This window comes from Cervus canadensis, chromosome 7 (assembly GCF_019320065.1).
Source record: "Cervus canadensis isolate Bull #8, Minnesota chromosome 7, ASM1932006v1, whole genome shotgun sequence".
Classification (NCBI taxonomy): domain Eukaryota; kingdom Metazoa; phylum Chordata; class Mammalia; order Artiodactyla; family Cervidae; genus Cervus; species Cervus canadensis.
Window position 1 is genome coordinate 4,964,257 of NC_057392.1, and position 27,999 is coordinate 4,992,255.

General features: G+C 41.0%; 2 protein-coding genes and 1 non-coding gene across 10 annotated transcripts in view; 1 reads left to right on the plus strand and 2 right to left on the minus strand.

The window, feature by feature from the left end:
- Window positions 1-293: 293 nt before the first annotated feature.
- Window positions 294-7,447, minus strand: RNF7 (ring finger protein 7). Of its 2 annotated transcripts, none has more exons than XM_043474226.1 (3): window positions 7,056-7,447; window positions 3,528-3,575; window positions 294-1,213 (listed from the first exon to the last, which is right to left on the minus strand). In XM_043474226.1, exons 1-3 carry the CDS (start codon window positions 7,221-7,223, stop codon window positions 1,157-1,159), a joined length of 273 nt encoding a protein of 90 aa, XP_043330161.1. In that variant the 5' UTR covers window positions 7,224-7,447; the 3' UTR covers window positions 294-1,156. The 2 variants fall into 2 exon arrangements, with proteins under 2 accessions (XP_043330161.1, XP_043330160.1); XM_043474225.1 differs by having other exon boundaries at window positions 7,049-7,424.
- A 2,687-nt stretch (window positions 7,448-10,134) lies between these two features.
- Window positions 10,135-27,999, minus strand: part of LOC122445252 — a 54,936-nt gene continuing 37,071 nt past the window's right edge. For 4 of the 7 annotated variants that reach the window (XM_043474229.1, XM_043474228.1, XM_043474234.1 and 1 more), the window contains 2 exons: window positions 23,796-23,902; window positions 13,036-13,597 (listed from right to left, as the gene is read on the minus strand). In XM_043474229.1, the coding sequence (XP_043330164.1) occupies window positions 13,404-13,597; window positions 23,796-23,902 (301 nt within the window). In that variant the 3' untranslated portion in view covers window positions 13,036-13,403. Of the gene's footprint in view, window positions 10,327-12,359; window positions 12,613-13,035; window positions 13,598-17,682; window positions 17,895-23,795; window positions 23,903-27,999 lie in introns of those variants that run through there. The other 3 variants (XM_043474230.1, XM_043474231.1, XM_043474232.1) reach the window with 3 other exon arrangements.
- LOC122445642 lies at window positions 27,883-27,984 on the plus strand. Its single transcript, XR_006270608.1, has one exon. It is a non-coding gene; the product is annotated as a U6 spliceosomal RNA (small nuclear RNA).

Here is a 27,999-nt window from a genome sequence, read left to right on the forward strand (position 1 = left end):
TTTGAAGATTTTAGTTTTCTAAATGCATAGCAATAGCCTATGTTATGACAAATTCAAAATGAACTTGTGGTTCCTAAATTATCCTAAGATATTTCCATTGAATGTGAATTGACTTGATAAAATTTAAGTATTTTCTCACACTTATGTTTGCAGGTAATAAAGTTATTAATACAATTTTATTATCACCAAAGAAAGAGCAAATTAATATTTTTTCAAATTAAACAAAAGCATTCACTTGCCAAATTAGTTTAAGTTGAAAGTTGAGCATAAACTTGCAAGAATGACAATTCAAATGAGGTAAACATAATAAACCATTTATTAAAACATCATGTGGTAAAATTAACTTTTTGACCCAATGTGACAATGGTAAACATTTTCCCCTTGTTAACATTCCACCTAAAACACAATTAAATTATAACACAATACAACCAGAAGCTGAAAAAAACTTCTGTCCTTTACCACTCACTAGGTAAGTGCAGATCTAGGTTTTCTTGATGAGTCAGAGAGAGAGGATTATAAAGACACTTGAAATCCCATATACCCAAAGGTTAAATTTTATTTACCCTGTTCCCTGGTCCAAACTTAAAATTGTATCAAATAAAAATTTCATTAATTATCCTCCCCCCTGCCAAAAATAAATATTAGGAACACATTAAGGATAAGAACTGGGTTTTAAACTGTACTTTATTTGTTACTGTAACATTGTCTTTTTAAAAAACTGATCAACCATAAGCATGCAAAAAATTCTCTTCTGAATGGAACCGCTTCAATAACTCCTTGGATATCGGTAAGTAAATTATGAAGGTTGTTCAACGTATAGTCCTCTCCTTTATAGCACTTCTAAGCAGTGTGTGAGACACATACCAGAGGTAGGAAAGACCATCCTTAATAAATTATCGTAATTGTAGAGAATTTCTGAAAATAAAACTGAAAAAGGCTAAACCATGCCTTTGATGAGTCCCAAAAGACCACAGATCCATCTCCTATTCGAAGAATTAGTCCCCTGGAGAGTTCTAGCCTCTGTAGAGCAATTGACGACAAGACCCACCAGGGCTCTGAACAGCTGACTGCGTGAAGAACACCTTCGTTTGCTCTCACTTGCCGATTCTCTGGACCACCCAGTCCTGCTGGCAGAGAGGGCAGCGATTGTTCTGTTTCACCCACAAGGACATGCAGCAGTTGTGGAAGGAATGATTACATTCGCCCCAGACAACTGGGAAAAAAAAGAATATCTGACATTACATACTTCAATTTAACTTACTGAGCTCAACATTCTATTTTATTATGTAATAATTATGGTTCATAATCTTAAATCTGGCCAAAATAATTTTTTTTAGTCATAAAGAAAAAGAACCTTACATATAGAAATTACACTTTAAAAATGAGGTAAGGGGACTTCCCTGGTGGTCCAGTGGCTAAGACTCTGTGCTCCCAATATAGGGGGCCTGGGGTTCAATCCCTGGTCAGGGAACTAGATTCCACATGCCACAGCTAAGACCCAGTGCAGCCAAATGAAGAAAAAAAAATGAGGTAAGGCGCTATGCTTGGAAACCTGACATCACTGTTAGAATCTGAGGCTGCTTCGGTGGCTTCTCACTCCCACACAGCTCCACATGCTGTCAGTCTTTCTCACGTTGGGAGATTAAAAGACCTGTGTGTGTACTAAGTCGGTTCACTTGTATTTGACTCCTTGTAACCCTATGGACTGTAGCCTGCCAGGCTCCTCTGTCCATGGGATTCTCCAGGCAAGAACACTGGAGTGGATTTCCAGGCCCTTACCCAAGGGATCTCTCAGACTCAGGGATGGAACCCACATCTCCTGTGCTTCCTGCACTGGCAGGCAGGTTCTTTACTAGCACCACCAGGGAAGCCCTAAGAGATGAGTCTTCCTTAGATACCAAACCACTCCACCCATGCACTGACCTTGGAGACATTTTGGGCCTTTAAGTTAGTTTATTGAAAAATGTCCTCCTGATTTTTAAATTTTCTTTCTTTATTTTTGGTTGTGCTGGTCTTTGTTGCTGCTTGGGCTTTTTCTCTAATTGTGGCAAGCCAAGGCTACTCTCTAGTTATGATGCATGGACTTCTCATTGCCATGGTTTCTCTTGTTACAGAGCACAGGCTCTAGGCATTCAGGCTTCAGTATCTGCGGTTCCTGGGCTCCAGAGCACAGGCTCAGTAGCTGTGGCACGTGGGCTTAGTTGCTCCACAGCATGTGGGATCCTGCCGGACCAGGGATCAGACACTGTCTTCTGCACTGGCAGGGGGATTTCTTACCACTGAGTCACCAGGGAAGTCCCCTTCTGAGTTTTATCTACCAAGATATGTTGAGTTTTAAATGTTTTCGGCTCATAGCAGGCTACTATAAATAGGTGGCATGCTTCTAAACATTATTAGTGGTACCTCTGAACTGTTTTCTGGAAGTGGTGATGATTTGTGTTAAGTCATTCATAGGCAGTGCAGTTCCTCATGTGACAAACAGAATGGAATTTTCAAAGTGGTTGGCTTTGAAAGAGAGGTCTATTTCAAGAAAAAAAGGGCCTCTCTGTGATCAAAGATAGCTGGCCTACCCCTCACAATTCTCAAATTAATATTTTTAAAACAGCCTCAAAGAAAAAATTTAAATCAAGGGAAATCACCCATAACATGGAATACAACCACAAACATGGGCTTCATTTGTCCCTTGCTTGACCAACTTAGCTATATAACAGAACAATGAAAGAAGAAAAAAAAACCTTTTAATGAAAATTAGTTGTAGGGGTTGGAAGCTAGGAGGACTCATTCTAAGTCTTTCAGAAGAAAGAAACAGGATTTGATTAAAACTACATGAATCATTCAGGAGCTGTATGTAAACCACACAAACAAAAGTACAAAGTTAACCTTTCATTCCAGGAAAATCTTTATACACTTTTATATAGCAATCTTAGAAGTGGTGACCTCAAGAGCTAGGGCATAAAAATCTGAGTTGCTTACAATATTTAACCTAAGACAACTTTTTTTTCCCCCTAAGACAACTACTGTAGTACCACATGTAAGTAAAATTTAACAGATTTCTATCAATAAGCTACATCCAAAGGAATCTGGAGATTTAGAATTATTTTCAACTTAGTAGAAAAGTTAAATACTGGATCATAAGAGTACTGAAAACTGAAATGCTTTGTTAGAACAAAATCCTGACTGACCAAAACTAACCTGTAACATACTCAAAATTTAAAGGATGTTTTGGCAAATTCCTTATTTTATATTTTTCTTAATAGAAGAAAATATATTTCTTTTTTGATTATTAAAACGTTTACCATGCCCATGTCTATAATATATAACCAAGTCTTCTGAATTACAAGCAATTAAAGGACTTACAGACAATCCCATTAAGACCCTTTGAGAACCAACACATTTTATATTAAATATGAATCACTGCTTTACAGTTTATTTTTGTGTATTGATAAAGCCAATCTTAATTGCAAATTCAAACATCCCCACTGAGAGAAAACCTTCAGTTGAAAAAGCAGAACAAAATTACAACATACCAACACAATCCTCTTGTTTGTTTTCAGCTTGACATCTAAGACAGGCATCTAAAAGTAAACAAATAGCAATTCTCATTCTGATGCTCAGAATGCAATTTTTAAAACCCCATACACTTCAAAGTCAAATAAAAGGCCCAAAGGGTTAGAGATGTAGATTAAAAGACTCATACTATTAATTTCTCATCTGAACATAACTGCTTAAAGATGAATAAAGTACAAGGCACTCTACTAACTTACTTATGACCAGGAGCAATTTCCCAAGGGTTACTGACCCTTTATTTTTACAAGTGCTGATGAAAAGATGTCCTGACAGTGGATGTAACCACTAGGGAAAAATATGCTATATTCCACTATATTACTCACTGGGCACATGCACACAGATCAATTTTACACATAGTTTATTTTCAAGACATCCTTTTAAATAAGCCATACATATATGTTGGTATTTGCTTAAATATATATAGAAACTCTAGAAGGATATTCAAGAAACTAATAATAAAGTTCACCTGGGAGGAGATGGAATGGGAAGGGGTTTTTCACCACATACTTTCTCAAGTTTTGAAGTTGTGACTGTATAACCTACATAAAAATTAAATTTAAAAACTCCAAAAAATAAAATAAAATAAAAAGTCCTAAATATTAGGTTCTCTCTCTTATTTTTCCTTTTTAAGGAAATGCTCCCTTTACAAATAATCTGAGCCCAAAGCATTTACCCAACAACGGTAAAGTATTTTAATAAATTACCTGGGAGTAAACATGAGGAATGGAAACCAAAAGGATATACTAGAAGTTTTCAAAATTCAGTCTGTACTACCATTTGCTTGGTGAAGAAGGTAATATGGAATATTTTAGGAACCAAAGAAATGGACTCATTCACTAGCTGAAAGCAGGCAAAGTTGGGTGAAAGTAAGTTCAAATTAACAGAAAAAAATAGATTTTAATATGAATTAGAGAAAAATTCTATAAAAATAGAAACAGGATAGAGTTGAAGCCTGCTTCTTTTCTTACACTGGATTATGCTCAGGCATTTGTTTGCTCCTCTCTGCATGCTTTTACCCTTAAAAAAACACACCACCCTGGCCTCTTCAGTGTGGATTAAAAACAACCACTGCCTCCTGAGGCTTTCTTCAATTTCACAGTTACTGAGTATATCTACCCTGTGCAAAGAGTAATGCCCGGGGTCTGGGTCCCTGGTCTCACCAGTAAATGGGAAAGTGGATAGGTAAACAACTAAATATCGCAAGCATCATGATATAAGGGGGAAGACATGCCTCTGGTTCTGTGCAGTCACGGAATTAGGGTTCATGATCCCAACAGTCTCTTTTACAAATTAGGAAAACAAGGCTCCAGAAGGTTATGTCAAACATCCAAGTTAACAGATAGCTGTGGAAGGTTACTCTGGCTCTTTAACCCTTGACAGTACAAGTAAAGCTAGTCCCCTCTTCCTCACCAGTGCTTGCTAGCTGCTCCTTTCACAATACAGTAGGCAGAGTGGAAACCAAGGAAGAATGTGTTAACTACATTAGAATGGGCTGACTGGAAACTCTTAGATCAAGAAGTTATAACAAATCATTTAGGTGTATGAGATGAATTCAAATATCAAGGACACAGGATTAAGTTATAGAATCTAGAAGTCTCTGAATCATGCCTACAGCTTTGATTTAGATTCACTATCAATAACTGACCTCAACAGATAAAAACTCCTAAAGTTTCAGATAAAAGAAAACATTTTCTTTTGATGATGTTCTTACTATCTAAAACAGCGCACTTCTAAGGAGTACAGTAACACCTTTTAGAATGATGCTAGAAAACAAACTTCCTTCTGCTGTCACCTGACCACTAAATGGATTTTAACACCTCATAAACAAAATACAGAGGTCTAGCCCAGAATACTTTCCTGAACCCAAAGTACAGCTGCTGTAAATCTGCAACATTAATCCACAGTAGCCAAATACTTGCTATAATTAGAAAGTTAATGTGAGCAGTGAGTCATTTATAGCCCATACTTCGACTTACCTTAAATATCCCAGTAAAGTTTATTTCTTGAAACTTTCAACTATTATTTTATATTTTGCATTTCTACCTACTGATTTAAATTTTTTCTTTGGGGAGAAAATAAAATGCTCTTTTAGGAAAAATTTTTTAAGCTAAAAAAGAACAAAAATCCCTCAAACTGAAAGTTATGATTCTAGCTTTCAAGAAAGGGTTAGGGCAAGGGGGCTGTATTTCAGGCCCATAAACTAAGTACCTAAAAACCCGATGCACAAAATAAGTGGATCACATCTGAAATCTAGTTCTTTTAAAAAGTAAAAAAATATTTGAATCCCACAGTTGCAAATTCTCTTTAAAACAAATTCCTATAAATGAAAAACATAAGCGCATACTGCAGAGAGTAAATTGAGAAACCTCTTGTTTCTGGTAGGTCTGAATTTTCAATGCTCAAGAAGGGAAAGCCACTTTTAAGTTATTTTCTCCAAGGGTCTCATTTTTCTGTGCAAGACACAAAGTTTTCAAACTACAGAAGCCTCAGTTTTCTCCAGCTACCTTCAAGAAATGACATTTAAGGCGCTCTTAAATGCTGTAGTTTTAAATGCCCTATTTAAAAATATAATGTGCATTTAAACAGCAACTCTTTTTTAAGGTCGTCTAAGAGCTTAAAACAGAGACCATATAAAACACAACCAGATGAAGCTGTTCTGAAAGGCTTCACTTGGTCCAATATTTTTATTAAAAATATCATAGAAAGAAGTAACAAGTTTGCAAAAGAGGGCTTTCCATAAAGGCCGGATTTGAGGGCACTACCCTTCTCCAAGAGATGGAATGCTACGATGGGGAGTGGCCAGGAAAGAGATGAAGCTTCATGCCTCTGAATAAAAGGGTTTACATTCTTCTAGTTCAAGCCAATCGAGTGCTATCCGACCAATCTTGAATCATCCAGGTTTAAAAGCCAGCAGAACAGTAGCCAATCCAGAAAGGGGACGGCTAGGAACACTCTTCTTCCCCGCGCCTCTCCAGAGCACGACTAGTGGTCGTTTTAGTGGAAGATGACTCCGGAGCATCACTTTGGTGTGTGACCAGAAGCATCAGACTGATCCGGTGACTCAGGGCCTTGACCTTGACGTCTGTGTGGTTTGTTTTCGGCAAAGGGTGGCGTCGCTGGCCACACAAACCGAAGTGGTTTCTCCCAGCTCCCATTAAATCACCTTTTATTGTCGTGATCACACCGATCACTACTGGAAATGACCTTGTTTAACTGTCCTTCCTGCTACCCCCTTTTCTCCCAGAATACCCGTCCCCGGCACAGGTCGCCTGCTGAACGACCCCTCGGCCCCTGGCAGCGGCCGCAGCCCTCGGATCACCAGCAGCTCGGGCGTGGCCCGCGGTCTCCCGGCGCCAGGGCAGGGCGATCCCGCCCCCACTCCTCCAGGAACGGTCTCTCAGAGGCTTGGTCCTTCCCCCCACGCCCGGAGCCGGGCCTGCGGAGGCCGCAGCACAGCCGGGGCCTCGCGTGCTGCGCTTACCCATCACCTGGACCCTGCAGATGGCGCACGTATCGCACTCCACGTCCCAGCTCCACATGGCCACAGCGTTCCACTTCTTGAGAGAGAACATTTTGTCGCCGCCCGACTTGGATCCTGAGCTCCCCGAGTGAGACGACAGGGCGCAGGGTTCCTCACCGTCTTCCACGTCGGCCATAGCGGCGGCGCGGAGCCGGCGGCGGAGACGTTGGGTCGTGGGAGGCGGGCGGCTATGGCGGCTCCGTGGGGCCGCCCGACGGGCCACAGCGCCGCCCGCAGGCCGCGGGCCGCCGCGGGGGTCTAGGACGGGGGGGCGCCCGCGATTGGCTGGCGCGGCCCAGTGACGTCACCATACGCCGGCACCAGCGGCTTCCCGGTGTCCAGGTTCCCGGTACTCACGTCCCCAGCGCCCGGCAGGCTCAGCGGGCTGAGAGACCCCGGGCTGACCCTGCGCGGTGGAGGGTTTCACTGCGCAGGAAACACGTGTCCTGCTTTATGTCTTCATGACACCGCTTTTAGAAGCTGTCTTGTTGATATATTCGTTTGCCGTCCTTCTCAAATGTAAACGCCCTGGGAGCGGGGACTATTTCTCGATCATCGCCTTCGTTAAGAAATGCAGCCTCGGGAGGAACAGTTATTTGTTGAGTGAGTGAATGACGAGCTAGGAATCTGGTTCAACAGTTCTCAAATTTTTTGGTCTCGGGACCCCTTTACACTTCAAAATTACTTAAGGACATTTAAGAACTTTTGTTTGTGTAGGATGGGTGTGTACATATACACGCTTATACATATGTATTTCCTTTTTAAGAAAACGGGAAAAAATTAAATATATTAATTCATTTCAAAACAGTAAGAAATCCATTCCAAGTTATCCTTAGAATACCAATATTGTACACTCACAAGAGAGAATGAAGAGAAATAGCTATGACTGCTGTGCTGTGCTCAGCCGTGTCCGACTCTGCAGATACCATGGACTGTAGCCCGCCAGGCTTCTCTGTCCATAGGATTCTCCAGGCAAGAATACTGGAGTGGTGTAGCCATTCCCTTCTCCAGGGGATCTTCCCAACCCAGGAATCAAACCGGGGTTTCCTGCATTGCAGGCGAACTGTTTACCAGCTGAGCTACCGGGGAAGCTCATAGCTATGAATACTGGTATGTAAATAGTTTTGACCTTGTTGGTCCCCTGAAAGGATTCCAGGAACCCTGGAGAACACACTCTAAGAAACTTAAAGGTAGTTTAATTTTTTATATGTAGAAATAATGAAGTCCCCAAATGTAATTTATAGTAATTCTGCTATATTTGTAAAAATATTATAAATAGCATTATAATAAATTAATTAAAACAAATAATTGCTAATATTTAATAATATTAAATTAATTTAAAATAAATTTATAATAAATAATTATAAAAATTATAAAAAGTAATTTATAGTATTTTAGAAAAGTAATTCTGCTATTCTGAGAAGATGACAGTGGAAGCCAGGGTTCTTCTATTACTAGCCCAGGGTCATGTTATGTTTTCTCAAGCAAAGCAGGTAACATCTCCATTTAAAAGATACCAAACCTGAGGCACGGAGACCGGAAGATGCTTGGTCACCACTACCACCTAGTGGTGGACACCTGCTGTGTCAGGATTAGGACTCAGAGCTTCCCACCTCTATTGGGCCTCATCATTCCCTCTTTTCCTGGTGTCAGGCCTTGTGCCCCTGGGTCTAGGCTAACCAAACTCCAGAAATCTGGCAGAGGAGACAAGGATGCATTAAATGTGTAAGAATACAATTATGGACATGGGGACACGTTTGGCCAGATGGTAATAAGTGCTGTTTGTTGAGTGGTGCATTAAGTGCTCTTATAAGAGGCAGAAACCTTCCTCAAGACAGATGGAGTGAGGGCAAACCTCATAGAAGAGGTAAAGTTTGAACTGGGGGGGAGATGGGAGGCCTTGGAGGCCAGGAAGTAAATGGAGAAAGCAAACGGACAGAGCAGTAGTAGTGGTAGCAGGTATAAATCTGACCACAGTAACTTCAGGAGCCAGACAAAAATGTCTGTAAACAAACCCAGATGAACCATCCAGAACATGTTTCATTCACATTAAGCTATTGCATATCTGACTGTAAATGACTATAAATGCTAGATAATTAATTTAAAAAAAAGAAGACTGGAACAAGAAGAGGATAAAAATGCCCCACTTGGTGTGAACTGGGCAGTTTGAAAGAGAAAAAGAGGGACCTTAGATGAAAGGCCAGAGGATAATTAAGAAGGAGTGGTACCTGTTGGTGTTGAGTCTGAACCTCACCTCGCTGCCCCTGGATTATTGTGTCCTGACTTCCTTCCTATCTCTGCTCCCCACTCTAGCATTCAATCTAAAATGCCTGTTTAATTTTCCTATACTCCTTTTCCACCCAGCACTCTGCTGCTCAAAATGTTCCACGGCTCTGCATTATCATTACAGCAAAATCTAAATGTGCCAGTTGGTCCTTTAAATCCTGCCACAATATAGCACCAATCCACTTTTCCAGTGTCATTTCCTAAGCACTCCTCACTGAGACCCTCATCAGGTTAGTTAGCTCAGGCATCCAAACACACTGAGGACTGTCTTTTTCCCCCCTCTCACATTTTAACATCTCTGAAATTGGTCAGAACTTCTCTACCTGCTCCAGCTACATTGCTTCTGCACTGAGGAAAAACTCACTCATCTTGTTGTCCTTAGTGACCATTCTTTGCCACTATTCATTCCTCTCAGAAAAATCATGACACGTGGCACTTATTGTGTTTCTTCCTCTCTTTTGGCACCAGGTCATATAACAACCCAAAAGTGCTGTTACTGATGTTCATCAAACAATTGTAAGGTTTTTTTTTTTTTTTAACTGACAGCTTATAAATGGTAAAAACCTTAAAATAGTAAATTGAGTACCCAATGGGAAAAAAGCAAGTACTGTTAATAGACTCTTCAGAAATTGCTACATATATACTAGCAGACATGTAACACATCAACTCATTTAAAAACTTAAATTGTGGTAAAATATATATAACACAGAGTTTACCATCCTAAAGATTTAAAATTTATTTATTTATTTATTTTTGGCTGTGCTGGGTCTTCATTGCAGGCGGGGGCTATTCTAGTTGCAGTGCTTGGGCTTCTCATTGCAGTGGCTTCTCTTGCTGTGGAGCACAGACTCTAGGGCGCAAGGGCTTCAGGAGTTGTGACTCCTGGACTCCAGAACATAGGTTCAGCAGTTGTGGTGCATGGGCTTAGTTGCTCCACGGCATATGGGATCTTCCTGGATCAGGAATGGAACCAATGTCTCTTTCATTGGCGGGTGGACTCTTTCTCCTCTGAGCCACCAGGGAAACCCCCATCCTAACCATTTTTAAGTGTATATAGTTCAGTAGCATTAAGTACATTCACATTGTTATCAACCAATCTCTAGAACTTTTTCATCTTCCCAAACTGAAACTGTATTGCATACCCATTAAACAACTCTGCATTTCCCCCTTGTCCCTCTGGCACCCACCATTTTCCTTTCTGTTTCTGAGTCTGAGTAACCTAGGTACTTCACATAATTGGAATTATACAGTGTTTGTCTTTTTGTAACTGGTGTACGCAGCATAAAGTCTTCCAGGTTCATCCATGCTGTAGCATGTGTCAGAATTTCCTTCCTTTTTAAAACTGAATACTATTCCATTGTATGTATTTACCACATTTTGCTTATCTATTCATCCATCAGTGGATACATGGGTTGCTTCTATCATTGATTATTAGGAATAACACTTTATGAACACAGGTGTACAAACATCCCTTCGTGATTTTGCTTTCAATTTTTTTGGATATATAAACCCAGAGATGAAGTTGCCACCTCATATTATATCAGTTCATTTTAATGTGAAATTTTCACATTCACTATTCTCCAGGCTGCTCTTTTTGTTTAAGAGTATGACTAGCGCATCTCTCCAGATAAGCACTTCCATATCCACATTGTTCTTCCTAATGACTGCACAGTATTCCACTATATACATTTCCTGTGATTTATGTCTCTGAGAGCCAGTTGAGAGACATTTAGTTGTTTCCAATGTATAACTAATAGTGCTGCTGTGAACATCTTAATATGTATTTCCTTGTACGTGTCTGTGAGTATATCTATCTATATATTATAATATATATTATATTATATTATATATATGTCTATATAGATAGATAGATATACTTCCAGACATGTGCAAGGAAATACTTATGATGCCTAAGTCAAGGTTATGGTTTTTTGTTTTTTTTTTTCATTTTGATAGACATTGTCAAAATATACCTAAATGAACACACAGATTTTACACTCCCATCCAGTGGATGTCAGTGGAAAATCTTTAAAACATTCTTTTTTTTTTTTTTTTTTTGAGCAGAAACAATTTATCAGGAAGCCTCACACATCTTACACATTGGATACATAAGTTCTGGAGATTTGTTAAGTTGATGTCACTATTCCATAGGTTTGCTTACCCTGACTATTTCAACTCATGCCCTAATGTTTGCTTTTAATGTATGAGGATCTTGACTTCCTTGCTAGGTGCTAAGATCCTCAAGAGAGGACATAATTTACCATAACCATCCTCACTTCCACAATTAGTTTTTTGCCCGGAACATACCAGAACTTGTTACATTATACATAGAATCAATGGCAGTTTCTAAGTGCTAAATGAAGAGATCTTAAGCCTATTTTTTTCCTGTTTTTCCTGTGTAGCTGTTGTAAGTGAAATAACTGGAATCACTCTGTTCTAACATCAGCAATAATACCAGTCATTAATATTAATTTTTGAAAGTGTACAATGAAACAGGTATTATCTTAAAATACTTGACATGTGTCACATCATTCAATGCTCACCATTGAATATGTGCTCTTCTTATCTGTATCTTATGTAAGGAGAAACTGAGGCACGGTGAGGTTAACTGACCTGAGGTCACCTGAAAAGGAGCAGGTTTCCACAGAGAATTCTGGTTTCATATTAATTGCCCAATCTATGCTTTTTATCCCTGCAACATGTACAATTTAACACATCCAATTTATCATCAAAATATTGATCCATGACACCTCTTCCATTTCCCATGGAGCTGTCTGAAACTTTAGGGTACAGGTTGCAGTAAGCGAAGGTTTCCTCATTTGGGGTAAGATCTCTATTTTTAGAGATGTTATCTTTCAGAAAGTGGTTATTATTTCCCAAATTCCTGTTGTTCCCGACCATAGATATATTTATGAAAGAAGAGTTTTTCTTTTCTAGATAAAGATCATGTCTTCCTTCAAATTATAAACTTCACATGCACAAGAGCCCCAGAGAAGAATTCCACTTATTTTTACTAAGACCTGTTTGTGAAACCCACATTTTAGAAAATGACAAGCATGATAAGACTAACACTAGTCTGAACTTTCATAAAAGAGTCTTATCAAATTTTAGAACTTGAAAGGGGCTTGGTTACAGTGAAAAATATTATTATAGTACAAGCAATATTTTTCCAGGCACATCTAGTTGTCCATGGAAATAGAATCCATATGGATATATGGTATTTGTATTCAGTTTTTAGCCTGTGAAAAAATGAACAGGAAATCATAAATAGGAAAAAAAAAAAAAAGGAAGTTCAACTTCATACAGTAGAAAGGAAGCATATGTAAATCATTACCCGCCCTAAGAGGCAGAATGCTGAACACTGAAGAATTGGTGCTTTTGAACTGTGGTGCTGGAGAAGACTCTTGAGAGTCCCTTGGACAGCAAGGTGATCAAACCAGTCAATCCTAAAGGAAATAACCCTGAATATTTGTTGGAAGGAGTGATGTTGAAGCTGAAGCCATCTGATGTGAAGAGCCAACTCACTGGAAAAGATCCTGATGTTGGGAAAGACTGAAGGCAGGAGGAGAGGGGGTGACAGAGGAGGAGATGGTTGGATGGCATCATCGACTCACTGGGCATGAATCTGAGCAAACTCTGGGAGATGGTGAAGGACAGGGAAGCCTGGCATGCTGCAGTGCATGGGGTCACAAAGAGTCAGACACGACTTACTGACTGAACAACAACAAAAAGAGGCAACACAGCACAGCTTCATAAAGAATTAAGATAAATTCTCCGTTTCAGACCCACAGTAGGCTAATGGGAACCAGAATGTGTGTGTTGGGGGGGAGGCAGGCGTTGGTGGGGGAAGTTCAAAGAGAGGCGGCAGAGTTTGCACTAATCTTTGAGAGAACTGTGCTGTTCTCGTCCGGCTTGTCCCTTGGTACAGTCATCATCCGTCAGAGGAGAATGATGGTCTAGGGGAGTGTGACTTCGAACGCAAATGCTCATGCTCTCCTCAAGCCCGTGTGCTTGCTACTCATGGCGCCATCTACCCCAACGGAGTACCCAGGCTCCATACAGTTGCCCCCTGGTGGCTGCTACTCACAGGCATAGATAGCCAAAAGCATACCTTTTTCTTCTTTTTATGAGTAATACTAGATTTCTTGCTGTTTTTCCAAATAGATTTGAAGGTGTCTGAAGAGATCTGAGGAGTGACTGTAATCTTTAAGACTGGCAGTTTACCTGAGAGGAGGAAGAACATAGTAGTGATGGGTAGGCTATCACAATTCCATCTGATGGACTGGATCTTAGCATTCTGAGCAGGGCATTCTCCCACATTTTATTAACTGGGCAACTTTCCTTTTACCTAATACCTTTTCCTTATATCTCCTTGATGTGAGTGATCATAATAATTTCTGTAATAACTTCTTGTACTAGTCCTTTCTTTTTCTATTCCACTGTCATATCCTTTACCTGGATCATTCTAGTTGCCGTCTAACTAGTCCTCCTAACCTCAGACTTGCACAATCCCAAATTCATCCTGGACCCAGGTTCCAGATTAATCATCCAAAAGCAAAATTCTGATCTTTTAGTTCATCAGCTCTGATAACATTATTGACTCTCCATCTTTAGCAGATATCTCTTATATTTGTGCTTGCCAAGCCTCCACTGTAGCTTCTTGGCAGAACAGAACATTGAGTTTCCTTTGGGGTTCCACTCCCCTGCCCTCCAGGGGTGGGTATATAACTTAGACCTGGCTGATTCATGCATTTCTTCTCCCTGGCAGTGACTGGTCAATGGGTGTACGTGTAACTTGCGGTGGTCCAATGAATGTGAAGAGAAAGGGTCTTTCTTAAGATTAAACAGGCAGAATGTAAACTCCTGGCTAGTGCTGCCCTACCTGCCACTGTGTGGAAAGAACCTGCCTAAGAATAAAGTCAACCTAGAAGCAGGACTTCCAGGAGGCGGGAGTAGATGGCATCATTTGAATCCCTGACTCTAAGGGAAACTGTAGCTAGAACCAACCCTGGCCTTTCCATTATATGAGCCAATAACATTTTTTTTGTAATGAAATCAGTTGGAATTGATTTCATATAACTTAAAACCAAGATTTCTTACTGATTTTCCTGTATAGACCTGTGATATTGGTGGCACTAGTGGTAAAGAACCCGTCTGCCAATGCAGGTAGACTTAAGAGATGTGGGTTCAGTCCCTGGGTCAGAAAGATCCCCTGGAGAAGGGCATGGCAACCCACTCAAGTATTTTTGCCTAGAGAATCCCATGGACAGAGGACCCTGGCAGGCTGCAGTCCATAGGGTTGCAGAGAGTCTGACATAACTGAAGTGACTTAGTATGCATACATTATGATTTATAAGAAATATATTTGGTCATTCAGGTGACCAAATATATATATGAGAAATATACATTTCTTGTATTTGTCCAGGGTTCCTGGCTCAGAGCTCCCACAACCCTTGGAACTTCCTGAGAGATAAGAGTAATGGGAATAGCTTGTATTATATTTGGTTTCCAGTCCTGAAAACCCTTCAAAGCCATCAAGGTGAAATTAGTGTCTTTTTATTCATAACAAGCCCCTTCTTACCACAGGCTGGGGCTATGTTAATAAAGTGACTTTCAGAAATTCCCTAAAGAGCGGGACTGCTTGCCAAGGGAACCAACCTGGAATGGAGGTTTGGAACTTTCAGTCTCTGATTCCAGGGAGGGGAGAAGAGGCTGGCGGTTAATGGCCAACGACCGGCCATTGGTTAATGGCCATCAGTGGCCAGCGATTTAACCAACCATGCCTATGTGACGAAGCCTTTGTCAGAACCAAAAGGATGAGGTTCAGAGAGTGTCTAAGTTGGGGAAACAGAATGCTTCCATGTGTCACTGTGCTGGGTCCCAGACTCCAGGAGGACAGAAGCTCCTTTGGGACCTCACCCTGTGTACATCTTCAGCTGGCTGTTGATTCATAGCCTTTAATGTCCTTTGCAATAAACTGACAATTGGTGAGTAAACTGGTTTCCTGTATCCTAATTGAACCTAAGGAGGGGCTTGTGAGAGACTCTGATTTATAGTCAGTTGGTCAGAAGTACAAATAACAAGGGGCTTCCCAGGTGGCACTAGTGGTAAAGAACCCGCCTGCCAATGCAGGAGGCATAAGAGACTCGGGTTCAATCCCTGGGTTGGGAAGATCCCCTGGAGGAGGACATGGCAACCCACTCCAGTATTCTTGCCTGGAGAATCCCCATGGACAGAGGAGCCTGGCGGGCTACAGTCCACAGGGTCACAGAGTTGGACACAGCTGAAGTGACTTAGCATGGCACAGAAGTAACCACCTGGATTTGAACTGAGGTTGAAACTTGAAGATGGCTGTAAAAGTGTGGGATGAGGTCAGGCTGGGTACAGTAAAGGGTGGTGAAGGGTGAGGGGCTTAGAGCTGTAAGACAATATGGTTTATAATTTCAGAACTTGGAAAGGATCAGAACCTAGGTCACTGAGGGCCTGGGTGATAAAAATGTGCCTGGGAGAGAAAGGAGTCAGTATCCCAGCTGGATGATTTCCCCCGGTGATCGATGGTTATCAGTACTTGGTGTGCTAGGGGGTCCTTTCATCCCATGGCTTGTATGGAAAATCAGGGTGTGTTAATGTGGTGGGGGGTCTGCTCTGATACTCCACAGTGGGGTTTGTCCAGGACAAAATCTAAGGTAATCATCTTCCAGGGGCATGCCTATATTGGGAGGGCGTGGAGTAGCCCCTTGTATTTCCTAGGTCTATTTTTTAATTAAATTAATTGATTTAATTAATTAAAATTTTAAACTAAGTAATTTAAAAATTAAAGGTCAATTTAAATTTTAATTAATTAAAGGGTTAATTAATTTTGCTGTGTTGAGTCTTAGTTGTGGCTTGTGGGGTCTTCCTCGTGCCAAGTGGGATCTTCGTTGCGGTGCACAGACTATCTAGTTGTGGTGTGGGGTCTTAGTTGCACTGTGGCATGTGGGATCTTAGCTCCCCAACCAGGGATCCAACCTGAGTCCCCTGTATTGGAAGGTAGATTCTTAACCACTAGGCCACCAGGGAAGTCCCTTCTTGGGTCCACTTTTGGCCCAGGTGTGTGTCTTCTACATTCCCTCGTTGAGCAGCAGGTTATACAGATGCAAGTTGACTCAAGGGGCCATGCCGAATGGCTAATAAAGAGGCTAGTTTCTCACATGGGCCACTCTGAAGGGGTCACTGGCTTCAAGGGCCTTTGACAAAGGACTGGCACAAAGAACTGGCTGACTGATCTATAGCAATCTAAAAGAGTTTGAGGCAAAGACAGCTAACTCCCTGCTTGATCTCTCTTCTCCTCTTCTTTTCTAAAATAACTCATTTTTTTTTAAAGTGTAACAATGTGCCCAGCTATAAAAAAAATCTATTTTCCAGTCCTCCTTGGCATTAAGGGTGGGCATGTGACATACTTCTCACCAACTAGACATAAGCAGAACTCTCCTGGGAATTTCAGAGATTTTCCTTATATGGTGTCCACAATTTCTCCTTATCCCTTCCTTCTTCGGGTGTGGGATAGAAATGGGAGGCTACAGGTGAAGCAGCCACTTTGCAACCATGAGGATAAACCTTGAGGATAAACCATGAGGATAACCTTGCTGAGGTTAATGGTGAAGAAAGAGAGAGGGAACCTGGGATGTGAATGACATGGTGGAGTGTCTGTTACCTCCCCAGTCTTCCTCTACCTTATTAAACCACTGTAGCTGGTTCTTTTCCACACAGCCAAGCATCATCTCAATAGGTGTGAGTCATAGTCAAGGAGAGAAGCAAAGCTCAGAGTTTACAAGAAAGAAATAGGATAGGTCCAAAGTAGAGGAAGAGAAGGTCTTCAATAGGAAAACAAGGTCCAAAGTCTTGATCACTGAGAAAGGCAGGAAGAGTGTGGGATTCATCTGGCTGAAAGGAGTTTCAGGGGTTGGAGACCATTTGAAATGGGGCCAGCAGTATGGTTTGGGGGCCAGCCTGAAGCATCAGAGTGTTGGTGTAGCACCCAAACCCACAAAAGACTGTCATGTTCCCCGAACATACTTTCACACAAAAATTTCTTCTCCTTGTAAAGTTCTACCCATTCTTCAATGCTACAAGTCCTTACCAGAAACCGAGATGACTTAAGATAGTATTAGATACTGAGATGGAATTATATAATGGTGACTGGTATGGTGAGAAAGCTATGCCCTGTTCAATTCTGTAAAAATATTTCAATCAAAATAATACTATAACTAAACAATTAAATACCTATTTGAAATAGTCCCCTTAATTTCTTTTATTTCTCACATAGCTATCATTATTTCTTTCAAAATACCTAAGCATTTCCAATCCCCTGTTAATTCAGTTTTTAATGCAATATTCCCCCTTTTTAAAGTCCTCCATTTTTCTGACCTCAACCATCATCTGGGACTCCCTTTTCTTCAGTTCTTCTGATTTCTGGATTCTGTATTCTTTGTCTATGTGATTTATTCCCTCACTTTGCTCAAGTATATTCACTGGAAGCTTTCTGCGAATACAGAGTTTGAGTCCTTTCAAGCTACAAACATCTCTAGTTTACACTCACACTTGGTTAGGAGTCGGGAATGTGTAGAGTTCTCACAGAATTGTCATGGCAGAGCTCCTTGTCCTCGAGTTTTCAGTTACAAAGTCTATGATTTTCCTGACTCCCAGTCCTTTGTGTGCAATTTTTCTTTTTTCTTTTTATATACTGTTGTGTTTGCTAGTCGCTCAGTCGTGTCCAACTCTTTGTGACCCCATGGTCTGTCCATGGAGTTCTCTAGGCAAGGATACTGAAGTGGGTTGCCATTCCCTTCTCCAGGGGATCTTCCCAACCCGAGGATCGAACCTGGGTCTCCTGCATTGAGGGCAGATGCTTTACTTTCTGAGCCAGTAAAGGCAGGCAGATTCTTTACCATCTGAGCTAGCAGGGAAGCCCCGTGTGTTGTTAGGATCTATCTTTTATTCCTAGCATTCTGAAAGTCATGATTGTCATGCACTGCGCTGAGTGCTCAGTGGGCTCTTTCAATATGCAGATTTATGTCCCTTGGTTCTGGGAAAGTTCTTGGTTTATTCTTTGATAATTCCCTTCCCTCACTTGTTTTTGTTCTTTCTGAAATTAGGAGTTAGCTACCGGTGCTCTTAGACGGATCCTCTTGTTCATATTTTTTCACCAATTTTTCACCTCCCTATCTTTTGCTCTACTTTTGAAGACTTTCTTGACTTCATTTTTCAACATTTGTTTGAAGTTTTTATTTTCACTTTCTAAGAACCTAGTTTTTTTCTAATCTTTTTTCATAGCATCCTGTTCTTGTTTTATAGATGCCTGATCTTCTGTTTCACTGAGGGTGTTATAATTTATTTCATTTTAAAGTTTTCACATAGCCTCTATATCTTCAGGGCTCTTTTATTCTCTTTGTTTCAGGCATGGTTTCCTGTGTTGGATAATTGCTTCATGTCTCTGGAGATTCTGAGATTTCTGTTCACAGTGAAGCAAAAGGCATCCAAAGGCTGATGGGAAGCTCCTGTGTATGTGCAGGGCTTTTTTGAATGTTGAGGGAGTGGCCAGCTGTCACCATCTGGAATTCCTTTCTCTGAGGCTGTTCAGTTTTTCAAAGAATACCCCAGTCTTCTACATGACTATCAGCCTTCTGAAAGCAAGGCAGACAAAGATAGCTTGGGTGAGGAGAAAGGCTGAATTCCAGATGTTCAATGTGTAGAATTTTCCTTACTCCTCCTTTTTCTAGCTTCTCACCTCAAGCTCATTGCTGGGTGTCCTGGGTCTGCTAAAAGGCTGTTTCATTTTTTCCAGAGAAAACTCCTTAAGTGTTCTCTCTGCTTCTACCCTTGCCTCCCCCTGAATCTGTTTCAATTTAGAGTTGGAATGATCCTGTTAAAATGTGGGTCAGATCAGGTCACAGCTCAGCTTAAAATTCTCAGGTGCTTTTCCATTTCAACAGAGTTAAAAACTAAAGTTCTCGTAATTGTCTAGAAGGCCCCTCGCCCCCCACACTTACTTCTTGGAATTTTTACCTTATTACCTTCCCGTTCTCTCTCATTCCAGACCTGCTGGCCGCCTTACTGGCCCTGGCACACACCAGGTAGGCTCCTGCTTTATGACGACTGTGCTTGCTATTCATTTACCTGGAATGTGCATCTCACAGATATTTACATGGCTTGCTCCTCTCCTCCTTTGGGTCTTTATTCAAATGTCCCTTTTCCCTGGCAGCCTCCAGCCCCTGACATATACACACTATCTCCTTTTCTTGCTTTATTTTTCTTGGAAGAATAATCTCCATATGATACACAATCATATATATTTTCCTTCTTTTTGAAGTAGCTGATTTACTGTCTGTCATTCTCCACTAGGAAGTAAATCCCATGAAGGCAGGAATTCATTGCTCAATTACCAGCATTTAGAATAGGGCCTGACACACAAAAGGCATTTAATAAATGTATGTGAGAGAAATAAGTATGAATAAATAAACAAAGTGATCCTGAAGTAGTCTAGTTCTTTAAAAAAAAATTAGTTAAAAAACAGTGCTGTAAGATGTGGATAGAGACTTGTCTTTCTGTTAAATTTTTTTTTTAAACACATGGAGTTGATGTTTCTGAGGAAACATCATTATTGTGTGTATTCCATCGTTAAAATGGGTCATTAAGAACTCCTTGGCTGGCAAATAAATAGCCTTAGGTTATTAATTTGGATTTCATGAGAGAAGGAGAATTAGAATTAAAAATTAGCTTAATAACTTATTAATGATAAGAACACAGAAGCAATCAGAAGAACATTAGTTCTCTAACCAGTGATATTACTAATTGCTTTTAATGTTTAAAATGATGTCATATTAGGGCTAAATGGCAAGATATTTTCCCTGTAGAATCCAACCAAGTTACCTTGGTTTGAAGAGTCTTTTCTGGTATTCAAACTAACAAATCTGATTGAACTGCTCCAGCAGAAATACCTCATAATTATTTGGTTCAAAATATGAATGCATTCAAACTACTCATATGTACTACCACATTTGGGAAAAGCTGATTTCTTGAACTAGAAAGGACATTTTAATGCCTTTTAAATGAATATTTTCAGGCAGGTATTTCATGATCATCTTCCTACTTATGCAAATTGAACCATTTACCAAGCAAGCACTATGTTTTGCAGCTCCAAATATGTACTCAGAGATAATTATTTTCCATCAAGCCATCTGAGACCACCCATCATTAGCACGCACTGCGGTCTTATAATGTCTTCTGGTGCAGTGTGTAATGAGAAAGTTGCTACAGTGTCAAGGAAAACCAAATGAAATCATTAACCTGTCTTCTGTTTATTGAGCCTAAATTAAAGTTAAATTTAAATTAATTTTAACAGAATGAATCTGTTTAGTTTAAATTCAACTTAAATGGACTAGGAAGTAGATGTTCTGTTTCTCTAAAAACAAAGGGATGATCTTAAAATCCTGGAATCATTTGATTGGCTGTTAAATGGCAATGCAGTAATTTCAGTTTAAAAATGACAGTAGGAAAAAAAAGTGACAGTGAAGTAAACAGTAATATAATTCTCTCTAAAGCTGCCAGTGTTAAAAAAAAAAAAACTGCAGTGAAATTATGTCATGTCTCTAAGACTTTTATTGTAGAAATGATAGAAGACTGGATGCTTATATCATTTCATTCTCTCCACATAATCTACCAGATAGTGTACCAAGATGTGTCCCATGTTTTAACGTTGAGTGGATTTTCAATGTGTCTATGATGTCTTTCATTGAGCTTTATTGAAAATGACCTTTCTTTGTACACAATGCTATTTTTAAAATGGATAACCAATAAAAACCTACTGTGTAGCACATGGAACTCTGCTCAGTGTTATGTGCCAGCCTGGATGGGAAGGGGATCTGGGGGAAAATGGACACACAGACATGTATGGCTGAGTCCCTTCACTGTTCATCTGAAACTGTCAAAACATTGCTAATAGGCTATACCCCAGTACAAAATGTTTTGGTGTTACAAAATAAATAAATAAAATTTAAAAATAAAGTAAAATGATCTTTCCTCATTTTTCCACCAGCAGTAAGAGTGGCTATCATTAATTCTGGACATGTGTATTGTGAAGGAGAGGACAGGTATGGCCAATACTAAACAGCTGGTTCCATATGTGATCCTCTCACTTTCAAAGTTTTTTTGTTGTTGCTCAGTGGCCCAGTCGTGTCCAACTCTTTGCAACTCTATGGACTGCAGCCTACCAGGCCTCCCTGTCCCTCACCATCTCCCGAAGTTTGCCTAAGTTCATGTCCATTGCATTGGTGATGCCATCCAGCCATCTCATCCTCTGATGCCCTCTTTTCCTTTTGCCCTCAATCTTTCCCAGCATCATGGACTTTTCCAATGAATCAGCTGTTTGCATCAGATGACCAAAATATTGGAGTTTCAGCTTCAGCATCAATTCTTCCAATGAGTATTCAGGGTTGATTTCCCTTAAGACTGACTGGTTTGATCTCCTTGCTATCCAAGGAGCCCTAAGGAGTCTTCTCCAGCACCATAGTTCAAAGGCATCAATTCTTCGGCATTCTGCCTTCTTTATGGTCCAGCTCTCACAGCTGTACATGACCACTGGGAAGACCATAGCCTTGACTATACAGACCTTTGTCGGCAGAGTAATGTCTCTGCTTTTCAATACACTGTCTAGGTTTGTCATAGCTTTCCTGCCAAGAAGCAAATGTCTTCTGATTTCATGGCTGCACCATCTGCAGTGATTTTAGAGCCCAAGAAGAGGAAATCTGTCACTACTTCCACCTTTTTCCCCTCTATTTTCCATGAAGTAATGGCGCTAGATGCCATGATCTTAGTTTTTTTAATATTTAGTTTTAAGTTGGCTCTTTCACTTTCCTCCTTCATCCTCATCAAGGGCTCTTTGGTTCCTCCTTGCTTTCTGCCATTAGAGTGGTATCATCCGCATATCTGAAGTTGTTGATGTTTCTCCTGTCTATCTTGATACCAGCTTGTAACTCATCCAGCCTGGCATTTTTCATGATGTGCTCAGCATATAGGTTAAGTAAACAGGGTGACAGCAGACAGCTCTGTCATACTCGTTTCTAAGTGTTGAACCAGTCAGTTGTACCATACAGGGTTCTAACTGTTGCTTCTTGACCCCTCCCCCCCCCACAGGTTTCTCAGGAGACGGGTGAGGCGGTCTGGTATTCCCATCTCTTTTAGAGCTTTCCACAGTTTATTATGATCCACACAATTAAAGGCTTTGGCGTAGTCGATGAAAAAGATGTAGATGTTTTTCTGGAATTCCCTAGCTTTCTCTATGATCCAGTGAATGTTGGCAATTTGATCTCTGGTTCCTCTGCCTTTTCTGAACCTTGCTTGGACATCTGGAAGTTTTTGGTTTGCATAATGCTGAAGCCTAGCATGCAAGATTTTAAGCATGACCTTACTAGCATGGGAGATGAGTGCAATTGTCTGATGGTTAGAACATTCTTTAGTACTACCCTTCTTGAGAATTGGGATGAGGATTGACCTTTTCCAGTCCTGTGGCCACTGCTGGGTCTTCCAGATTTGCTAAGATAATGAATGCAACACCTTGATGACATCATCCATTAGGGTTTTGAAGAGCTCTGCTGGAATTTCATCACATTCACTAGCTTTATTAACAGCAGTGCTTCCTAAGGCCCACTTGACTTCGCTTTCCACAATGTCTGGCTCTGGATTACAAAAGTATTACATGATCAAAAAAATACCCTTAATGCTCTCTCTGTACCTATCACACTTGAACCAGGCTTTGATGATCCAGGAAGCACATCAGAATCTTATGAGGGCTGTTACTTTAGTTTTCCAGTTGATACCTGGAGAAATCTTTGAAGGTCAGGTTGGGAAAAAGAAGAGAGAACAGGAGACAAGTCCTCAGAGAATAGGTGAGGATAAGAGTACAGGGCTTCCCTGGCGACTCAGATGGTAAAGAATCTGTCTGCAATGCGGGAGACCCAGGTTTGATCCCTGGGGAAGATCCCCTGGAGAAGGGAATGGCAACCCACTTTGGTATTCTTGTCTGGAGAATTCATGGACAGAGGAGCCTGGTGGGCTACAGTACATGGGGTTGCAAAGAGTCAGACATGACTGAGTGACTAACACTTTCACTTTTCAAGAGCACAAGAGGAAAGAAAGAGCAATGGAGAAAATTTCGTTTCAACATTTATCACCTAGATCAAAGCCTACATATCACATCCTAAGAGCACTTGAACTTAATGCAAATCACAGGCCACACGACGGTGCCAGCCTGTGACAGTGATCCTGGTCATCACTTAGCTCCAGCCAGTTATTCAGTGGAAAAAGTGGAGCAAGTTGTGAGTGGTGCAGCATTTGGGAAGGAGTGGATGTGGCCAGGTGATGGGGAATACCAACTGAAAACACCTACCTGTCTTTCTGGCTCTCAGTGCTTCAAGTAGGTCAACAGCAGCCTTTTCTCCCAGGACGTTGTTTCCAAGGTCAATCTCCTTTAAGTGGGCAGAGTATTTGATCAGGCTGACCAGAGAAAGTGACAAAACAAAATGCTGTTGTACCAAGCATGGTTACGCAAAGAAACGCAATCCAGTTATTTTGGAGTATGCTCTTTTTCCTTTTTTTTTAAGGTCCTCTCCACCGCCCCCTCCCCTCCCTCCCAAAGATGCGGCACTGACCCAATTTGAAACTGAAGACAGCCTGAATACAGTTTTTTCCCCCAATTTAATCTCTCTAGCTTTGGGTGCCTCTCCTAAGTAAGCTGGTACGATAAGGATTTAGTTGCCTTAAATATTCCATGCATTTATTCAAAAGATATGGCATGTTATTGCACAGTGTTTCTCACTCTTTTAGATTTTACACACCAGTAAAACGTCAGATAACTGGGGGGTGGGGGGACAGACAAGCGTCACTTTGGTAACTTTTGGTATGTCTAATAACTTTCACCTAGTAACACTATAGAAGAACATATATTTTTATACAAAATTAGGAAGAGTACAGTCTCAAAATAAAGGATATTTTATTTTTAAATTGAGTTTTTAAAAACGTTTATTTATTTGGTTGTGTTGGGTCTTAGTTGCGGCATGCAGTATCTTCCGATGAGGCACACAGACCCTCTAGTTGTGGTGCATGGGCTCAGTAGTTGCAGCACGTGGGTTTAGCTGCTGTGTGGCATGTGGGATCTTAGCTCTCCCGCCAGGGACTGAACCTGTATCCCCAGCATTGCAAGGTGGATTCCTAACCACTGGACCACCAGGGAAGCCCCCAAGGTTAGTTTTTTAAATGAAATAAGTTTAGCTTTATGAAAAGTGAACACTCTACCTATCTTTATTTTCCTAGTCTCTTTGAGGATCATTGAAACTTCATTCATTTCCTGGCCTTGGCCTGCCAAGTGGACTTAGGGAATCTCTGGCATTGTAAGTGGGCATGGAATCTGGGTGAGGTCCTAGGATCTGAAGTCCTGGGCTCTGGATCAGCTTTTATCTTTTGTCAATCCTGTGATCATGAGCAGGCCACATGCCATCTTGGGTCTTACCTTCCTCAACTGTAAATTTGGCCTCAAAAGCATGAGTTTGCCTATTTCACAAGGTGTGGAAAAATAGAATGAAGCCATTTTTATGAAAGCATCTTGCAAAATGCAATACCAATGATGCTATTAATTCTGGGTGCATAGTTACTAAGTGCACGTTAAGTGCCTGACATTGCAGGGACTAAAAGCAATTTAACACATGGTCTTGGGACTTCCCTGGTGTTCTGGTGATTAGGAATCCCCTTCAGCTGCCAATGCAGGGGACACAGGTTTGACCCCTGTTCCAGGAAGATTCCACACGCCATGGAGCAACTAAGCCTGTGTGTCACAACTACGGATCCTGTGCTCTGCGACAGTAGAAGCCACCATGGTGAGAAGCCTGCATGCTGCAACCAGAGAGTAGTTCCCACTTGTTGTAACTAAAGAAAGCAGGAAGGAAGACCCAGGGCAGCCAAAAATAAATAAATAAGTAAATAAATAAAATAAAAACAACCCATGGCCTGTGCTCTGAGAGAAATTATTATAACTATCAATAAAACAATTTTAAGCCTTAACCATGTGCTGGGGATATGAAATTTCAGTCAGGGTCAGTAGTGAATACAAGGTCATTCTGTTGCTTTCTGTACACATTTTCTATTGACTGAGGAGCCAGAATTCAAAGCCAGGGCTGAATGGTCCTGCCAGACTCTGCCTCTCGAAGATCTCACTCCCAAGGAAACAGCCTGCCTAATCAAGACTTGACAGGCTTTGGCTTCCTGAACTGCCTGGCTGTGTCCAATCCCTTCAGAGAAGATGAGGGAGAGCTGGGATGCTTCAAGGAGGAAACGGAGAAAGAGAAGCACCAAAGGAGAATGGAGGGTGTTGAAGACAAACTTTATAACTCAACAATTCTATATCTAGGACTGATTCCGGAGGCCATGGATTTAACCACTATGCTACACAGGCCTCACAAGAGCTTTGGTTTTACGGAGCATTCACTATGCATCAGATGCGATCACGGCCACCCACATGTTTAAGTACTGTGCTTGGCACAAAGGGGCCTTCCAAAGGTATGAGTGGGGCTGAAAGCCAGCCAAGGTCTGTTTGCCAAGTCCTGGGCATGAAGCATAGACCTGGAAGGGATAACTTCCTCTGACTCATTGGTGAGAGGAAGTGCCTTTTAATTCCTGTACCCAAAGGGGCTCTTTTTCTAACTCATATAGAGGTGCTAGCTGGAGCCTGAGGCACTATATTTAGCACCTCATATATGATCTCATTTACCCTACAACAATCTTTTTAGTTAGACATTGTTACTATCCCCAATTTTACAAATGAGGGACTGAAATACAGAGAAGCTATGTAACTTGCCTGAGATTAAATTGTGACATAGGGATGTGAAAGTAGGCAGTTTGCTTGAAAATAACCATGAAGTATGATTCAAATATACCAAGAAAATGTTTTAGTTTTCAGTAGTTATTAATATTTACAGTTTAAAAAAGAGAACAAAGAGCTCTAAGTATTTAGTGTCAGAACTAAAAAAAAAAAAAAGAAAAGCATGCAAAAGGAATTCCTGGTCCTGGTGCACATTGTTAAGTTGTATTTATAACCCTGTCACACACGGCCAGCAGCTGCACAGGACCCTCTGCTCAGAAGGGCTCCTCATTGGTTTAGCGCTCTGTCATCCTCTTGAAATTCTTAATAATATTTGAACAAGGGCCCATGAGTTTCCATTTGCACCAGGTCCCTGCAAATTCTGTAGTCATTTCCTGTTGTCACGTCTAGTGTGGTCAGAGCAGAAAGTAAAATCTGACAGTCAGCTTTAAGTAATTGTATTGTTCTGTCAGCCCTAGAGACCACTGTTAGAGGAATCCTGGTCAGAGGGAGGTGTGGTTCATGAGATGGGGAACCAGCAGGGTTCCTGCACCCAAACCAGCATTTGAGTTTCTGCCTTGAAGTCAAATCCTCTGATACTGCCTTTTGGGGTAGGCTTAAGCAGCAGAGCTAGGTAAAGACTCATTACATACAAAAGGCATGATATCTCTTGACCCTGGTTCAGTTAATCTGATGGTGAGGCTAGACCCAGGTGCTACCAACGGTGCATAGTGCCAGTAGGCAGGCAATTGGTTAGTGTCCCATGATCTCCATCACCAAACCTTACCCCAACATAAATGCATATGCATAAGGCACCCCAAGTAAACATTTAATTACGCAGACCCATGAAGCTGACTTTGCTAGCAGGCCCCCTCACAAGTCCCTTGCCTCCTCATTCATCCACTGAGCTCCTCCTTTGTAAATCCTCAGGACATTCAATGATAAAAGGTGAGGAGCCATAAATCTGTTCTCCAAAGTTCTCCTGGAGCCCGTTTGCTCATCCTCCAACTTGCTCTACGGCTGGCCCAGAACTGGACTTGCCAGAGTGTGGGTGGAGGGTTGTGAAGATGGTGCTTCTGCTTCCAGGGCACCAGCCTGTCAGTTATCATAGAGCTGAAGAAGGAAAATGAGTGTTAGACCTGCAGATATAGAAATATGGAGGGGAGCTATCCTTGAGGTGACTATGCAGCTTACTTCAGAAGTCACACCAGAAAATAACACATGATATAGAGTGAGGCTAAAAAGCCCCAGAGAAGATGAATGATACAAGGACCATAGATATTAAATTTGGCCTAAGCTGTCTTTATGAGGTTATGTTGTAGGTCACTAGAGTAGTAAAGAGAAAGTCTTAAAGGCAGGTGAAGAAAAAGACAAATTATGTTCAAAAGAAAAAAGATAAAAAGTAACTGCAGACTTCTTTTCAGAAACAATGGAAGCAGAAGACAGTGGAGCAACGTCCTGAAAGTATTAACTGTCAGCCAAGTGTTCTACATCCAGGAAAAAATCTTGAAAAATGAAGGCAAACATACTACACATACTACAACTCAGAGAAGTCATCACAAGTAGGTCAGGACTATAAGAAATCTATGAAGAAAGTCCTTTAGATAAAAGGAAAATGATACTCGTGTTGTCTTTGGCAACACATATACTAAAATTGGAACAATAGAGATTAGCATGGCCCCTGCACAAAGATGAGGCACAAACACATAAAATGTTAAAAAAAAAAGGGGGGGTGGAAATG

What these genes read in the sequence shown, in the direction of transcription:
- RNF7 (XM_043474225.1), bottom strand. Translation starts at nt 7,223, where the DNA reads ATGGCCGACGTGGAAGACGGTGAGGAACCCTGCGCCCTGTCGTCTCAC. An exon ending in CTGCAGGGTCCAGGTGATGG is followed by an intron (nt 3,576 to 7,048) that starts GTAAGCGCAGCA and finishes GTTTACTTTTAG; the next exon opens with ATGCCTGTCTTAGATGTCAA. An exon ending in CAAACAAGAGGATTGTGTTG is followed by an intron (nt 1,214 to 3,527) that starts GTATGTTGTAAT and finishes TTTTTTTCCCAG; the next exon opens with TTGTCTGGGGCGAATGTAAT.